At 37.3% G+C, this 19,179-nt stretch overlaps 1 protein-coding gene and 1 pseudogene across 2 annotated transcripts in view; both read right to left on the minus strand.

Moving 5' to 3' along the window:
- Positions 1-43: 43 nt before the first annotated feature.
- LOC144972051 (solute carrier family 22 member 7-like) overlaps positions 44-19,179 on the minus strand; it is a 24,010-nt gene continuing 4,874 nt past the window's right edge. The window contains exon 3 of the mRNA XM_078913139.1: positions 44-3,015. Within this exon, the coding sequence (XP_078769265.1) occupies positions 1,346-3,004 (1,659 nt within the window). The 5' untranslated portion in view covers positions 3,005-3,015 and the 3' untranslated portion in view covers positions 44-1,345. The remainder of the gene's footprint in view (positions 3,016-19,179) is intronic.
- LOC144970880 (uncharacterized) lies at positions 9,783-16,780 on the minus strand (annotated as a pseudogene). The gene is made up of 2 exons (XR_013645041.1): positions 16,597-16,780; positions 9,783-10,679 (listed from the first exon to the last, which is right to left on the minus strand). The product of XR_013645041.1 is annotated as an uncharacterized LOC144970880 (transcript).

Consider the following 19,179-nt stretch of genomic DNA (forward strand, 5'->3'; position numbering starts at 1 on the left):
TATGAGAAAAAATAAGCAAAATAAAACAATCATACAAAAATAATTAATTTAGCAAATGAGATTACACTTTTCTTTAATGGAATCAAATGAGACATATATTGTTTGAGAATATTGTTTACGATTAGACACTGATATGTTTAAAATATGTATAAAATATATGTTAAAAGGAAATAACATATTTAAAAAATAGTGCGATAATAAATTATATGTCATTGGGTAAGTGTTACTTTTTATTCATATCCAGCCAGAGACTGGGTTGTTTAACAACTATTTCAAGCTAAAAGACTACAAGTCGTTAGCATTAACCAGTTAACTTGCCGTACCTACTCTGGAAAAAAATGTATTTTAAAAATTTGGCCATAAAACTCACCCTTCATATATCGATCTATTTAGACGATCCTCATCTTGACAAAAACTCCCAAACCTGGGACCTAGTGAGGCCTCCCTTAAATCCCAGGTTTGAGATTTTTTTGCCAAGATGAGGGTCATTTAAATCGTCCGATATTTAAAGGACGAGTTTGTTTTTATATTTGCCAAATTTTTAAATCTGCGTATTTTTTTTTCCAGAGTACCTGATTACATTTTATGTGATGTGTTGCCTCAAATCGGCATCATGTTAAGGAAATCGATAGCAAACATTGAATTTAAAGGCAAATTGATCAGAAATATAAAATATTATTTATGGCCTTTTTAAAAGAGATTCTATTTATAAAACATATTTAAACTTAATTCAAAATTCATAATTGTGACTCACATCCCCAAAACGGTATTATGTCGGGATGAATAAGACCAGTAAACGTGAATTTACATTTGAAACGTTAATGAATACTAACTTTGGCTCTCCTGTAGAGGAAGAAGTTGTGTTTTCTCTTCAAATTAAAGGATAGAAATTAAACTCGTAGTATTAGACTGCGACTAATACTCCCACCCAGACAGAAGCACAGAATCTCAGCAAAATCACGATTGAAATATTTAAAACATGACGTATTGAATTATAATTCAGAGGGATGACTTAATTACTAAGGATAATCATAACATCTCCCTCATAAAAACTTTCATCTGACTCCACCCCCGCCCTCTCCCTCCCCCACATTCCCAGCAAAAGATTCAATGGCTAAGGCAAAATCGCGGTGTCGTCATTTTTGGACAAGGAAACATGCCAAATAGATAGGATAAGATAGAGGATGGAAGAAGCAGAAAACGAGTGGTCCGATGGACTGATTCTGGGGACTTAACGTTACCCTGCCTTGACATTCTCTCTCTACTCAACACGTGAGATGAGCGGAAAAGAAAAGGTGGAAATTCTAACCAGTCCAGAAATTTCACATAAAAATTCACATATTTCTCAAACCTTGGTATTCTCCGGGTTTACAATGAAAGCAATCTCTTCATTTGTGTCATAATTGTTAGTACCGTTTCCATGCACAGTATTCTCTGATACATTTTTAGATTCCATTTTTTCTCTCTGAGTTCCATCTAAAGTATTTACTCGACTATTGATATGATCGTCAAGAACTTTCCCTTTGGTCTCTGGAACAATAAAAGCAACCAGAGTCCCCAAAACAAGCAATATACACAGAATTCCGTAAGACAGACTCACCATCTCATCAAAGTCAATTATAAAAGGGGCCAGGATTCCACCTACTCTTGCACCAAGTGTGCTAAAACCACACCCAAGGTTTCTTACAACTGTTGGGAAGGACTCAGTTCCCCATATGTGAATGCTAGACCATGCACAACCGATCATCATTTTAGCAATTAGACTAAGAGCGTTGATTGCAATGTCCTCTGCGGATCCAGTAGATAATTCATGGAACAGAAGGCACCCAAGGAGTGCCACAAAACAGAGAGATAGAAAGAACAGAGTAGTTCTTCTTCGCCCTATTCTGTTGTGTAGAAAAAATGTAGAAATCTGGACCGGGATTTCCATGACTCCAAGTAAAAATATATTAAGATAGATGTTCCCAACAAAGCTGCCAACCCCAAAAGAAATTCCGTAATATACTATTGCTAGAATGAACCAATAGTAGAAGAAAACTAGACTCAGTTTTGCAGTGAACGCTATCTTGAACAAATCAAAATAAGTGTAATTGTGTGTCTTCTTTTTATATTTGTCAGTTGTTCCCCTCATTGACTGGAGTATAGAGAGTGTGTCATCAGGAACTTTTTCTCGATTCATTTTAGCTATTCCTTTGATCACCCGTTCAGCCTCTTCTAGTCTACCGTGAACTGCTAACCACCTAGGACTTTCAGGTACAAACCATCCTAATAGAAAAGATAAAAGACAAAGCCCAGCACACGCAAAATGCAAGTGTGACCAATTTTCCAAAAGAGCTGCGGCACCGGCAAATATTGTGACGCCAAGAGTAAAAGAGGGGATGACGCCCAGTAATGGACGCCATTTTACTGGAAGAAACTCCATCTGAAATGGAGTGACGACAACTATAATGGCGCCGATACAAACTCCAAGTAGAAAGCGCATACATGCAAACATTATCCAGCCAGATGAGAAACCAGCAATCACGTTAAGGAAGATGTGAGCAAACGCAAATGTATACAGCACTCTTTTCCGACCAAAAAAATCACTGAATTGTCCAGCTACGATGGCCCCAAGCAAGACACCTGCCATTTGAATTGATATTATTACTTTTTTTACCCATGACAAATCGCAAACGAGGCCCCACTCTGTTATGATTGTGTCTGCCGATGTGTCGTAGAGCAATCTATCACAGCTAGTTCCATTTACTGAGCACGCATTCAATGTGTCGTTTAGATTATATTTTCCATTTCCATTCCAAGTAGCGCCATATCTATTCTGTCCTGAGTCCGTATGGTTACCATTGTCTTCCCAAACGAGGCAATGGAAGTCTGGTATGACTCCGGCAAAGGTCATTTGCAGCATGCTCCATCCAGCAGGCACCTGACACAATGCTATGAGTATTGATGTCATTATTTGGAATCTCCCCATACCGCCCATACGATCATACAGTGTCTCTATCGCCATCTTTAACTGATCTGGGGAAAACGTAATAAAGTGTTGTGTTTTTAAAAATGACAACATATGGTAAAAAGATGACATAGATTGCAAATTACAAAATTGTTGAGCCCCTTTTAAAGCTGCAGCAACGCTTTTCAATTAATTATATTTTAAAGAAACAGAAGTAAAAAAAAATTGCCAGAGCACTCTACTACGAGCAATTGTTATTTTTCTTTTAAAATGCAGTACCTACAATGCAATTAAAATTAACTCGTACAAGAGGATCGCAACTGGTTTAACAAATAATATTATAAATTATTTCTTTGGTCAGTCCAGTGTATATTTTATGTGTTGCCACTCTGGCGTAATCAATAACAATAATAAAACAATATTATAACAATACCATATGCATGTCTCACCCCTTCACTAATTACACAGACAGCTAAGTAACTAAATCGGGTTCCCGCTAGTACACTTGGTAGAGCATTCTCTTCACGCGCAAAGGGAACGCGATCGATCCCTGGTGAAGTCGAGAATCTTTCTTCTGACCCCCTGTCCACCCAGCAGTGATTTGGTAGCTGGGTCTGTTAGATCTGACGGAAAGTACTTTGCGATAGACTAGCGTCCTGTCCAAAGAGTAGCAAGCAATTACTATTGTCCGTTTCACGCTATAGAAACCGGGATAAACTCCGGCTCCATGGGCCTAATGGCTCTTAGGACTTCTAACATAAAACCGGTTTGAGGCGATGGGTCACAATTATAGTTTTGCGTTGTCTATTATTTTGGATAGCACGAGAGCCTCATACTTTAGATAGTTTGTGGGCCAGAGAATATATCGACCTCTTATTTGATATCTTCAATGGTCTTATCGTCAATGGAGGAGACTAGCAGAATTCTTTTGTCGCATTTATTTAAAACGTTGGTTTCCTTATCGGCCATAATCCTCCAATAATGGCAAACAAAATAAAATCCACAAACTCTCATGCTCGTATCGCTTTACCTTGTTTTGTCTATCTAGCAATTGCTGTTATTGATATTATACTTCTTTCCAGGACCTCTAGATTAATTCTTGTTTTGCTATTTTACAAAATACCAATAAGTGTAACTTCCTCGAGTATGTCTCACTCCCTTTATTAAGTACTTAATGTTGTTATCGGATCGTACAGTTTAAGAGCCAGTACGCTTTTAAAAAAAATCTTAAATGCTCTTTGTAACTTTAATATATTAAAGTAAAGTTTTCATTAGCATAAACTGTTTCATTTAGTTGCATAATATACAAATTTTAAAAAATACTCTTTCGGGCGACATCGCCTGGGCATTCCACGAAGGAATGTTGACAAAAAATAAATAACAAAGAACAAATTGTTTATGAAGCATTTTATATCCACAAAGGTGCTCATTGTCGTTGAACATTACCATTAATTCTATTGTACCCTTTCGCCACGACATAATAAGATACCGTCGCCTAGGCAGTCCACGAAGGAATATAGATAATTCATCAAACAAGATTGTCTGATGCCAACAGGAATCACCCATGTTGTCCCGTTGAGCAAAATGAGGGTTAATATTACCGTTACATTGTATTGATATAAAAGCAATTGACAATAATTCAAGTCTACATATTCTTGACAAACAATTCAAAACCTTGATAAAGCATCAAACGTCTGATGTCAAAAGGAATCACTCATGTTGTCCAAAGAGTAAGTTGGCGGTAAACAATCTCTCCCGAGGAAAAAAAAACAAACGAAAACACCTGAACTGGGGCTCGAATCCGAGACCTTCCGGGTCGCAGTGCAATGCCTTTACCACTCGGCCAACTCGCCCCCAATATACAAATCATCATCATCATCCATCTTGGCTTGTACTCTTGAGCGCGTTGCCGGTAAGCTGTCTCCAAGAATCACGATCCTCTGCAGTGCGCATGAAATATGCGTTGCTTTTAAAATCACTTTTAGCCATTCGTAGGTTATATAGATATGTATTCTTTGTCTTCCTCTAGCTCTCTTTCCTTCTATCATCCCAGATGTTACCAACTTTTCTATTCCTTCTCTTCTCCACACATGGCCCAGAAACCGTAACTGCCTCTTTCTGATTTTATCGATCAACATTCTTCCCTTTCTTACCTTCGCCAAATCTTCCTCGTTCGTATACTTGTCTGTCCATGATAGCCTCAACATTCTTCTATACATCCATATCTCAAATGCCTCTAACCTCCAAGTACATTCTTTGTCAAGCGTCCACGTTTCACGACCGTATAAAGGGGTATTTTAACATGTTTCCACTTCCATTCTGGTCTTCAACTTTAGGTTGTTGTTTGACACAATTGTCGCATTTATGGAACATGTTTTTTGCTATTTGTATTCTTTGTTTTATATCCTCAATGGCACGTGCGTCACGGGTAATGATAGTGCCTAAATATTTAAATTTATTAATTTGTTTGATAGACTCTCCTTTACTTGACAAGTGGACGGGCGTGCAGTTGTCATTCTTTGAGACCACCATGCATTCGGTTTTCTTAATATTTAGTTTCAGGCCAAGGAATTTACCCAATGGAAACCGTACGGTGCTCTTATTGGCTAACCAACCAGCGGCCTCGATGAGAAAAATATCCGCCATTGAGACATGGGCTGGGAATCGCGTTACTATAGTAAACAAGCGCTGATCGGCCGTTCATGAAATCTAAGAAAATAACTTCCTGCTCGCTCGTTTAACTCAAAATTATTCAAAACGATGTCTCTAAAATGATATAAATGTGACTTCTTCACGGTCAAAACCACACATTCTATTAATGATTACGTCCTAGGCAAAAAGGTCAGACGATGATGTGGTGGTGGTGATGATTGTAGTTGTAGTAGTAGTGGTAGTGATGATGATGTGGTGGTGGTTGTAGGTGTAGTAGTAGTGGTAATGGTAATGATATGGTGGTGGTGGTGGTTGTAATAGTAGTGGTCGTGATGATGATGTGGTGGTGGTGGTTGTAGTAGTAGTGGTAATGATGCGGCTATGTGGTCTAGTAGTTTGACACTTGCTTTCGGATCGGAAGGTCCTGGGTTCGAGCCTCGCGCTCGGCGCATAGTTGAGTCCTAGGAGAAGGCTCTTTACTCACATTCTCCCACCGTACTCAGGTGTAAAATGAGTACCTGGCCGTTAACAGAGTTGTCTTTGTCCGAAAAAATGTAATATCGTCTAACAGGCGTCATGTCCCGTCCTACATGTTAAATGTTGACCAGGGACCCCTTGTAAAGCGCTTTGAGCACATTTAGTAAATATTGCACTATATAAAGCTCGATTTTTAAAAAAATATTTAAATGATGATATGGTGGTGGTAGTTGCAGTAGTAGTGGTAGTGATGATAATGTGGTGGTGGTTGTAGTTGTAGTAGTAGTGATAGTGATGATGATGTGGTGGTGGTTGTAGTAGTAGTGGTAGTGATGATGATGTGGTGGTGGTGGTTGTATTAGTAGTGGTAATGGTAATGATATGGTGGTGATGGTGGTGGTGGTTGTAGTAGTAGTGGTCGTGATAACGATGTGGTTTTGGTGGTTGTAGTAGTAGTGGTAGTGATGATGATGTGCTGGTGGTGGTGCAGTAGTGGTAGTGATAATGATGTGGTGCTGGTGGTTGTGGTAGTAGTGGTAGTGATGATATTGTGGTGGTGGTTGTAGTAGTTGAGGTAGTGATGATGATGTGGTGGTGGTTGTAGTAGTAGTGGTGGTGGTGGTTGTAGTAGTAGTGGTAATGATGATGATAGGGTGGTGGTGGTTGCAGTAGTAGTGGTAGTGATGACGATGTGGTTGTGGTGGTTGTAGTAGTAGTGGTAGTGATGATGATGTGCTGGTGGTGGTGTAGTAGTAGTGGTAGTGATAATGATGTGGTGCTGCTGGTTGTAGTAGTAGTGTTAGTGATGATATTCTGGTGGTGGTTGTAGTAGTAGAGGTAATGATGATGATGTGGTGGTGGTTGTTGCAGTTGTAGTGGTCGTGATGATGATGTGGTGGTGGTGGTAGTGATAGTGTAGTAGTAGTGGTAGTGATGATGATGGAGTGGTGGTCGTTGTAGTGGTGATGATGATGTGGTGGTGGTGTAGTGGTAGTGATAATGATGCAGTGGTGGTGGTTGTAGTAATTGTGGTAGTGATGAAGTGGTAATGGTGGTTGTAGTAGTAGTGACAGTGATGATGTGGTGGTTGGAAAACACATTAGGTATAGGTTATTATAATACATGATTACACACATTCTCTAACTTCATTTTTTGACAGCTTCATTGTGCCATAAATATATCTACGCACAGTTCTGAATTATTTTATTGTGAATTTTGATATTGTTTGTTGTTTTTCTTGTGTCGTTATGTTGACATAGAGACCGAATGAATGGTAATGCTTACATTCCCAGCCCATGATATAATGGCGCTGAATGCTTTCATTGGTGGACACTTTTTAGGCTTCGTACGTATTCTCATTCGTTTAATTCTATGTTTCAGGCCCATCTCTTCACTTTTGCTCACCATTATATCTAAAATTTCTTCACGTTTTCTGGAGAGTAGGCCATCAGAGTACCATCGTCTGCGTAACTTATGCTATTCATATTCTGCCCTCCAACGACGACGCCTTTAATATCTTCAATTTCTTTGAATATTATTTCACAATATATGTTAAAAAAGTCCGGTGATAAGACGCAACCTTTTCTTACTCCCTTCTCGATGTTAAAGAAGTCCGATGTTTCAGTATCAAGTTTGACATACGCTGTTTGATTCCAGTATAAGTTGTTCACAATTCAAAGGTCTTTACTGTCTACACCGATCTTTTCTAAGATGTTGAAAAGCGTTTCGTGTTGTACTGAATCAAAAGCTTTGGACTAATCAATGAAGCATAGATAAGGTGATTTTTGTTATTCGATTGGCTCATTATGCTGATTGTTCTGTGTTGGTCACAATCAATTAAAACATTAGGCAGTTCACCATCTTCGTATATGACATTAAAGGCTTTAGTGAGAATGTCTTTTCCCAGATCGTCGAGGGCGTCAATCAATTCTATTGAGAAACTATCTTTTCAAATAACTATATATAAATCGGTTACATCTTTCTAGCAACATTTACGATTTTGTTACTACCCTTCTCACTAGACGCAGAAAGCGAGTCGACTTTTGTCACATTGTTACTTAAATTGTTATTTCATAGGGATGATGTGGCGGGCATCTTACTAGTGGTTTCAATTCTATTCTTTCTTCTGAATACTCGAATGAGTTATTTTCCTCGAATTGTGACATAACACTTGTATTAACCGATCGATCTCGGCCCCTTTGCGAGTGCTCTACCAACTGAGATATCGGGACCCCCTGGTTTTATGTTGGAATGAACCGGATTAGAAAAAGTGAATTTAAAGTCGACTTAATCAAAAATGTGAGATTTTAGCTGTTGTCACTTTCAGACACCATATCCATTGACCTCAAATAAACCTTTTTTTTTATTTTAATCTGTAAATTCGACTTTGAGCATCTAAGTCACCTCGGCATAATAATATCTTGATCAGTGATTTTGTTTGCGTCTCGTGGTATATAGACTGTGATGACGTAAATTACGGGGAATTCTCGTGGCCGATAAAATGGTCTCAAAGACACATACTAGAGCTCTAAACTATTTCCCAATATAGTCTTTATAATATTATTATTGTTGACACACCATTTGTCGTTGATATAAAGACCTATTCCACCACCTTTTTGTTTTCCAATTAGACTATGTCGATCGTGTCTGATAACAGTAAAATTGTTGATTTCTATACTTTTATTGTGGTCATTTTCAGTAAGCCACGTTTCTGTTATACATAGTAGACTGGCGTTTGTATAATCTTTGTCAAATTTGCACAGTCCAACAAGGCAATCAATTTTGTTACGAAGAGATCTTACATTCGATAAAATAATGGATGTTAATGGTGGTTTGTTTCCTCTCTTTTTACTATTTCCCTTATTCCTCCGCTCTTTCCTCTTTTCATCTTCAGTTTAATTGAATGACCATATATTAAGATGATAGATTCAAACGTGTATACCCTCCTTCCGCACTAGGACAAAACTGTCCCGGGACAAATTTGTCCTGTCCCACTCGAGAAAACTTCTATTCAAAATGGGTTCCGCACTAGGACAGGACTGTCCTGGGACACACCTTGCGCTTCGCTTGCTCAAATGCATTATCAGTATGGATGAAATAGAGGTTGCATGTGTTTGTGCTTTACTGCATAGAAAAAAAGAAAAATGGAAAGAGAAAACAATATTGGGTGCATCCTTTAATGACCCAAAGATTGCTCAAGGTTCAATTCCATAGACTCTATGGTGATCTCCGATCCTATCCTAAAAAATTTTTCGGCTACTACAGGATGAGCATTGATAGTTTTGACAACCTTCTTTATCTTGTTGGAGGAGCTCTCACGTATCAAGACACACCATTCAGGAAGAGTGTTCCACCGGAGGAGAGATTGTCTGTGGCGATTCGGTAAGAAATTATGACCGTATCATTTTGTATTGTTTGGAACATTATAGTGCAATTAATTCAAAGTTGTACAGTTAATTTATTCGCATGAAATACCATACTCTTGGAATCAAACGAATCATATATTTTTCCGCTTCGCTTCATGTAATTCTTGCTTTTCTTTTACTTTACTTACCCCCCCCCCCCCTTTCCTTCTCACTCTCACTCCCCCCCCCCTTTCTCTCTCTCTCTCTCTCTCTCCTCTCTCTCTCTCTCTCTCTCTCTCTCTCTCTCTCTCTCCCTCTCTCCTTCCCCCTCTCTCTCTTTCTTTTCAAATAAGGTACAGCTCTTTTTTTTTCAATTTCAATTTTTATTTTACTTTTGAAAACGTCAACACATTAAAAAAGAAATCAATCAACATTTAATACAGCCAAAAAAGAAACTTCAAATGCTTACAATGTCGGCATTTGAATCAGAATAGGAGCTACCAGCAGATGGGGCTCGGGGACACGGCTGAGACTGGTACTGATAATAAAGATTGTTGGTGTCTGTTGGCAGGAAAACATGTGGTCCTGGAAAAGATGTTGAATAGCTTTGATATGGGTAGTTGGGTGGCTGACATCGTTGTGGCGTTGAATGTGACTGCTGTGTCTCTGGTAAAGTGACTGCTGTGTCTCTGACAGAATGACTGCTGTGTCTCTGGTAGGGTGACTGCTGTGTCTCTGGTAGGGTTTGGCGCTGTAATAAAAGATCACGCGATTCGTACCGGTACATGATTTTCATGACCTCCAGCTTGGCTTCAAATTTGGTCTGTGGCGACATACGTCTCATTGCAGGCAGAAAGCTGAGAAGAAAAGATTTATCTTCATCAACTTCGTCAGCATTCTGCGCTCTTTCGCTAAGAATGTTCAATAATTTTTGTTCGTACGAACTATCAGAGGAACTTTTCTTTTTAGATTTTTTTTAGCCGAATCGCATGCAGCTGAAGTAGATGCGAGCGGCTCTCTGGCAACATCACCTGGTGACTCAGTTGTCTCCGTGGGTTCCGAGATTTCAGTTTCGTCAGACTGAAAATTGCTCACCGTTTCTCTCTGCTCCATTGAGGGCAAAAGAAAGAGAAGCTGCTCAAAGTAGATGTATTTTCTTCTCTTCTTTGCGGCTTGTCCTGATGTAGATTTCCGCTGTTCCCGTAATTCCCGCAGAAAAGAGTGTCTCAGATTTGCCCACCGTTGCTGGATCTCCTTACCTAAAGTAGGAAAGATAAAATATCAATATACCTATTTATTTCTATAACAAAAACATAATATGAGCTTGAAAGCTAATAATCATTACATAAACTCGTTAAAAATGAAATTCAATCCGTTGTTATCTGCTCCTTATTTCTTTTCAGTTACTTTGCAACTGGATGCACTTTGGTGTCTCTACATTATGAATACCTACTTGGCATTGAAACAATTCGTGAAATACTTCAGGACGTTTGTGAAAAACTGGACATGTTTGAAACCAATTGTCATGCCAATGTTGGACCAAAACGACTGGCGACAAATTGCTACAGTTTATTACAACAAGACACGGTTTCCTAACTGCATCGGTGCAGTTGATGGAAAACATATAAGAATCTGTCAACCAGCTCAAAGCGGATCCTTATTCTACAATTACAAAAGCTTTTTTTCAATTGTTCTTATCGGGATTGTGGACGCCAACTACCGTTTCATATCAGTTGACATTGGATCGCATGGCAGCTGCAGTGATTCCACTGCTTTCAAAGACTCAACATTTGGACAAATGTTAGAACATGGGCAACTGAAATTACCCCCACATGAGGAATTACCAGGTGATGATAATGGTACAGCCATGCCATTCGTGCTCGTTGGTGATGAGGCGTTTGCTCTGTCTGATCATTTGTTGCGACCTTACCCTAGGAGAGAATTGACGCAGACTAAGAGAATTTTCAATTACAGACTGACTCGTGCTAGGCGTATGGTAGTGTGTGCTTTTGGAATTCTGGCAAATAAATGGAGGATTTTTCATCGCGCAATGAATTTGAATCCCGATTTCTGTGTGAGTATCATCAAAACCTGTTGTGTTCTGGACAATTATGTGCGACAAAGGGACGGAGTCGCATTTGATGATGCAATTTATGAATGCCCCTTGCAAAGTCTTAGTCCAAGTAATGTGCGCACACGAGCATCGCCAATATCAAACAGAGATTATTTTGCCGATTATTTCTTTCTCCACCAGGTTCCGTACCCTGGCAGTACGACAAAATATAGAGAGCTTCTTTTCCTCGTTGGATCATTTCAAAGAACTTTCTGCTACTGTTGATTTACATTTATGGACTTGCCAATAGCAAAGTTAAGTCAATTCCCTCAGTTGCACTGATTTGTTTTGTTTCGAGGTAAAGTGTCTAAAACCGGTCAGCATAGAGTGGAATGCAAACAATCCGAGTCACAATGTTATCATTGACTCGTGGTGATCTAGATGTTGATATTTTTAGAACATACTTATTGTCAGATTCATTTAATGTATTTTTACAACGACTAACGCAGTCTGCGATGTATTTGGTTTCTACTGGAATTTTGAATATCTATAATGGAGTCGCAATGGCTTAGTGGTTAAGTGTTGGACTCAGTAACCGATGTCCTAGGTTTGAATACTACAATAAGCACTATTTTGGCCGCGCTTAATTCTTGGTAAAGAATCGCCTCATTTTACCCAGGTGCAAATGTGTACCAGTTCGCTGAGGAAAGTAATCTTTGACATACTATCGCCCTGTCAAGAGGATAATAGAGGAAAACTGTTATGTCTGCTCAACGCTACAGAAACATGGAAATGCTCCGGGTCTATGAGCTTAGGAGGCAGGATGACCGAGTGCTTAGCGCGTTCTACTCCATACGGTTGTAAAAGGGTAACAGACAAGCTGGGATAGTAATCTGCGATAGACCAGCGTCCTGTTCAAAAGTTTTCAAATAAATACGTTAATTGTCCGCTTCACGCTACTGAAACGGGGATAAACTCCGGCACCATTGGCTACAAGGTTCTAAAGGACTTAATTTGTCTTCAATGACCCCAAGTGGCTCAGGAGGACTTATTTAAAGACAACATATTTCCATTGAGAATTTCAGAAATAAATAAACGATAAAGATAATTGATCCCACAAGTTACCGAATAGATCGACAAAACCCAGTATAATAGCAAAACCTGATTTTACAGATGAGCCGAAAATCTGTTCAAATTTTACTTCAACTTTTTACAATAACTATGCGGAGAATTGATGCAAATTTGGTATCAATCGAAAGTTCTTTTTTTTATTCTATCATTTTGATATATAAAAATAAAAATATAGACCTGGATTATTCGAAGTCTGAATTTACTGTTAGACTGGGTTTTGCCACTGCATCGGAACCTGATTCGAGTGGTACAAACACCGTACCTCACATTACACGGGGTTTTGTCATTGCACCATGACGCATACTATACCGTATCTCGGCGTTTGACCTATATTTTTATGTATTGGGAACTGAGTGTTTTTACTAATTAAAAAAAAAAAGAACACCTGATAATAATTTGTTGTGAAGTAAAGTCATAAGAAACATCGAAAATTTAGTAGTAGTAGTAGTAGTAGTAGTAGTAGTAGTAGTAGTAGTAGTAGTAGTAGTAGTAGTAGTAATAGGAGGAGGAGGAGGAGGAGGAGGAGGAGGAGGAGGAGAAGAAAAAGAAGAAGAAGAAGATGGAGGAGAAGGAGAAGGAGGAGGGGAGAAGAAGAAGAAGAAGAAGAAGAAGAAGAAGAAGAAGAAGAAGAAGAAGAAGAAGAAGAAGAAGAAGAAGAAGAAGAAGAAGAAGAAGGGACGGCTGGTAATAATGGGCAGGGTGGGCAAATACCAGCCTGTTTTTTTCAAGTTATATGCTGTATTACCAGGTCCGAAATAATCAAATCTAAATTAGATAATTTCAAAAGTTACTACTTAAAATTGATACTTTGTACTGAAATCAATTTGTGTGTATTTTTGATAGATTGCGAATCACCATGCATCCCGTAATACATAAACCAGGATACGCTCCTGTTCTTTTTATCACCCCCCCCCCCCAACCACTCCACTCCACTCCGCCCACATCGTCATCTCATCGTCACGTCGCCTGACGGTGATTTTGCTGTCTGGCCTCTCTAGTACTAGGTCGGGCTAATTCAAATGAGCCCACCTTATTAACCAGTGTACACTAAATAGAGATTTTGGCAAACGAACTTTTTCTTATTTATTGCCTTACTTGTGCTGGGAAGGTTCCAGTATTGAATTAAATTTATTAATTTACTAATATTATATCAATTTAGTATTAGTTTGTGTTGTTTTAATATATTTGTTTATCCATTTAAATTATTTCTTTTTTTCCCCTAGTTTTCTTTAGTGTTTCTCAAAACTCATTTATTTAAATTGTTTTCTTATTTGTTTGTTGTTGTTGTTTGTTTTTTGTTGTTGTTTTTTGTTTTGTTTTTTAACAAATTAATTTGTTAATTCTTTTTTTTTTTATTATTCTTAAAGTAATTACCGCTGTATTTTTATTGCCAGACTAAATATTTTTGCAAAACAATGTAATTTTCTATTGTATTCCCTCTAATAAAACAAAACACTTTTATTCAAAAGTCACGACTAAATAAATATATAAAATACAACCACCATTTTGGTTTTCTCAACAATTGAATTAGTATACGAGAAATACTCTTCTGAGTAAGGAGATAGTTGAATTCTAAGTTATAGAGGAAATACGGAAGGGTGGGCAGATTCCGTACTTGCCCGTCCTGAAGCTAATACATACATAAGATGGTTCGCGATGAAGAGGCGGGAAGCAAGGGATTGGTTGGGTAAGGAGCAAAGATAACACGGTAATTATTGTGACGATAGTCAAACGAATACATGAGGAGAGATTGGTAACATTATTTTGTCTTAATTATATTGTATGAAGTATTGGCGAAAGCCTAATATTAAATAAACGTTGTTTTTGTTTGTCTTATTTTGACTATGGAACTGATACTGATACTTGTCATAGCAGACCTGCCTACTTTAGATAGGAAAATAAAAATCGTAGTTTTCAGGGCTAATAAAATCGTAGATATTTTAACTACCCTTTAAAAAAATCACCGGAATTTTCGTCTGTTTTGATAGATATCAAATTTTAAAAAACGAGAAAAAATAATTGGAAACGTAATAATGATGGTGATGGTGGTATAGTGGTAGCGGTGGTGGTAGTAGTAATGATGATGGTAATATTATTATTATTATTATTATTATTATTATTATTATTATTATTATTATTATTATTATTATTATTATTAATATTATTATTATTATTATTATTATTATTATTATTATTATTATTGTTATTATTATTATTATTATTATTATTATTATTATTATTATTATTATTATTATTATTATTATTATTATTATTATTATCATTGTTATTATTATTGTACGTATTGGTGGTATTACTATTGTTGTATTTTTTTTTGGTGGTTATTAATGGTATCAGTTTATTGTTTGGTCCCATTTACCATTATTTTCCACTTTCATGTATGTGGTCATCAAATTGTATGATTAATTGGCGAAAGCCTAAGATTGAATAAATTTTGTAATATCGTATGGTAACCATCATTGTCGACGACATCGTCGTTGTCATCATAATCATCATCATCATCATCATCATCATCATCATCATCATCATCATCATCATCATCATCATCACATTAACAACAACAACAACAATATTAACACAAGTACAACAATAGAAATAAAAACAATATCAACATCACCATACAATTTCCGTCATCGTCTCCACAACTATCATTCTAACCAACAGCACCACCAAAACCACTACCATAATTACCCCTCACCGCCTCGTCTTCCTCCTCCTCCTCCACCACCACCACCACCGCTACCACTATTCCAACCACTACCACCACCGGCACAATCATTCTGACCACCAAGACAGCAGTAAAAATTATGCAATTTGAGCTCTGAATGAAACTCGAGTCATATCGCTGTTGTTGCTTCTCCATGAAAACTTTAAGGTTACTACGTACTACTGAAAACCAGAAATATGTAAAAGCAATATTAATATCGCCGTTGAGGGATTAAAGCATCTCTTTAATTTTTCGAGTGAAGGAAATGGACTTGTATTGTCAAGGTGTTGTCGCATTTTGTCTCGTCGCTTTATTTTTTAGTTGTATTCTCTTTCGTGATTCATTTTTGATTACGTTTGGAAGAATTAAAATCTACTGGTATTGTCATTTCATTGTGAATGTGATTATTGGTGGTTGAAATATTTTTTGTTTAAAGGCGAAAAAAAAAATCAAAAAAATTTTTTATTAAAAAAAAAAATAAAAATAAAAAAAAATATATATATATCATATATATATATATATATATATATATATATATATATATATATATATATTATATATATATATATATATATATATATGACCGAATCCTCTTTGCCCAACCACTGTAAATAGGCTAGAACCGCCACTGAGGAGGAGGAGGAGCAGGGGAAAGAGTAGAAGGAGGAGGTTGCTGATAAAGAAAAAGAAGGAGAAGAATGAGAAGATGGTGTTGATGATTGATTTGTATTAAGGTAATGAATAAATTCCAATTATACAGTACTACACGGCCGGTTATACAACGACAAAACCTCGTATCGAGGCAATGCAACGACAAAACCCAGTATAACTGGACTTACGGGGTTTTGTCGCTGAACCAGCTGATAGAAATAGCAACATAGTTGATAAAAAAAAATGTTTGTACTTTTTTATTTTTAAGAATTGGCTTTTAATATTTTGTGAGTAGATGCAGGGTGTCATTCTGATCACCAATGATATAAAAGGACTATTTGACCCAATTTCGAAGATACGGGTTTTGTCGTTGTACGGCAGAGATGTGCGACCGGTTTTAGACACGTAACTACTGTGTCACAAAGTGTGACACTTCTTAAATTATGATTATAAATATACGTTATTAAATTGACGAAAATGAAGTTTATGTTGCTATGCATGCTGTGCATGGTTTCATCACATAGAATTATTTTTTTGAATTGTTCTTGCTTTTTATGTTCAGAATTTCAAATAAAAATAATAATTAAAAAAATAGGAAAACAAAAATTAAACCTACCTCTCAGTTTTTTTTCTTCGCTTGTCATTTCTTCCCATCCTGGAACGACTTGTTCATAAACCTCGGTCCACGCCTTTATTTTGACGTCCCTGTCACAATAGCTGCTATCAGCTTTGTTGTACAAGCAGGGCTTGCTCTCCACTACGTTGATTAATTTTTCGATCCAATTTGAATCGACGTCCATGTCTTTTTAAATTGATAATCTGAGGTGTTAATAAGTATGCCTATCAATCGAGATACTGAAGTAGATAGATGAAAAGTTGAAAGTAGAGATGCAGTAAATAACGACAGTATTGCAAGTTTGACACGGCGCCGCCAAGTCTGGGACTTTTTTGTCCTAGTGCGGAAGTCTGGTATATTTTTCTACTATCACAAACGATATGAACACGGGACTGGGACAGTCCTGTCCCGTTGATTTTGTAGCATTTCACAACGGCTTGGGACACAACGGGACTGCTTTGTCCCGTCCCAATAGGTGCGGAAGATTTCTCTAACCCTCCTTCCGCACTAGGACAAAACTGTCCCGGGACAAATTTGTCCTGTCCCACTGGAGAAAACTTCTATTCAAAAGGGGTTCCGCACTAGGACAGAACTGTCCCAGGACACGCCTGCGCGAATGCATTATTTTTTTTTTTTTTTACAAGATTCAAAAGAATATTTGTAGGCAATTGCAACTCTAATAATTCACATTTTATGAATCAACATAAGATACGACATGACGATAATGTTTTTTTACACTGTACAATGGGATTTGTTTACATAAGATTTATATAATCATGAAATATTCTTATAGCAAGAGTAAGATTATTGCTACTACTACGACTACTACTACTACTACTACTACTACTACTACTACTACTACTACTACTACTACTACTACTACTACTACTACTACTACTACACTACTACTACTACTACTACTACTACTACTACTACTACTACTACTACACTACTACTACTACTACTACATCTACAACAACAACAACAACAACAACTACTATACTACTACTACTACTACTACTACTACTACTACTACTATACTACTACTACTACTACTACTACTAGTAGTAGTAGTAGTAATGGATGAAATAGAGGTTGCATATTTCTGTGCTTTACTACGTGGGGAAAAAAAAGACAAATTGAAAGAGAAAACAATATTGGGTGCATCCTTTAATGACCCAAAGTTTGCTCAAGGGTCAATTCCGTAGACTATATGGTGATCTCCGATCTTATCTTAAAATGACTTTCTTGGAATCACCTCATTTTACCCAGGTGCAAATGAGTACCAGTTCGCTGATGAAAGTAATCTTTGACGGACTAGCATCATTCAAGAGGATAATAGAAAGTCAGCATGCTTCGTACCCGAAAGGCATCAGTTGAGTAAGTCACCTCGCCTAGTTCAATTTGCTGCGCTTCACTGCGGCTGACGCCTGGGTTATACCTCGTCCTAGCTAAATTTGCGGCGCTGTATTGTGGCTGACGCCTGTTTTATTCCAGTCTTACCTTTGAATAGACCCTCGAGAAAAATTTCCCCTATGGGATGAAAAAGGGAATTTTATTATTTTAAATTTTAAACTGTTATCTGTCTGCTCAACGCCACAGAAACATGGATAAGTTCCGGATTTATAAGCTTAGGAGGCAAGGTGGCCCATGGTTAGCGCGTTGTACTCTGGACTCAGAGGTTCTGTGTTCGATTCCGACCGATGCCAATTTGTACTTTCTAGAGCAAGAAAATTTACTCCAATCACTCACTCCATTCAGGTGTAAAAGGGTACCTGTCAAGCTGGGATAGTAATCTGCGATAGACTACAGACTAGCGTCCCGTTCAAAGGTTTTCAAACAAATACGTTAATTGTCCGCTTCACGCTATTGAAACCGGAATAACTCCTGCACCATTGGCTACAAGGCTCTAAAGGACTTAATTTGTTTTACAATGAGTCCAAGTGGCTCAAAAGGACTTACTTAAAAATATTTTCATTGAGAATTCCCGAAATAAATAACGATAAAGATAATTGATCCCACAGGTTACCGAATAGATTTGCGACCGGTTTTAGACACGTTACTGCTGTGTCACAAAGTGTGACACTTCTTACATTATATTTATAAACATACGTTTTTAAATTGCCGAAAATGTTTATGTTGCTATGCCTTCTTTACGTGGTTTCATCACATAGAATTATTTTTTTGAATTGTTCTTGCTTTTTTATATTCAGAATTGAAATAAATAAATAAATTATAACTGTGAAATTGAATGTAAGCTTCAGTTTAATATACGAAAACAGATAAAATGGACGTTTCGGGTTTCCCCTTCATCAACAACACATGATGAATTAAAAACTACATACGAATGAGATAATGTGGTAGTGGCGTTGTTAAGATGCATAAACAAAAACATTGATGGGCAGGAAATTGTATGCTACTTTGTGAGGAACCGCGAATTAAAACAGAGCAATAGAAATTTATAAAAGGTGCGTACTTAATTATGCCAAAAGAGGGGAGGCGGGGAGGAACTGTGTAATGCAGTATAGAAAGTGAAATAAAATAAAGTGTGGACTATTGTTGGAAAATAAATACAATGGAATT

This window comes from Berghia stephanieae, chromosome 4 (genome assembly GCF_034508935.2).
Source record: "Berghia stephanieae isolate SIO BIC M18660-M18661 chromosome 4, UCSD_Bste_1.3, whole genome shotgun sequence".
NCBI lineage: Eukaryota > Metazoa > Mollusca > Gastropoda > Nudibranchia > Aeolidiidae > Berghia > Berghia stephanieae.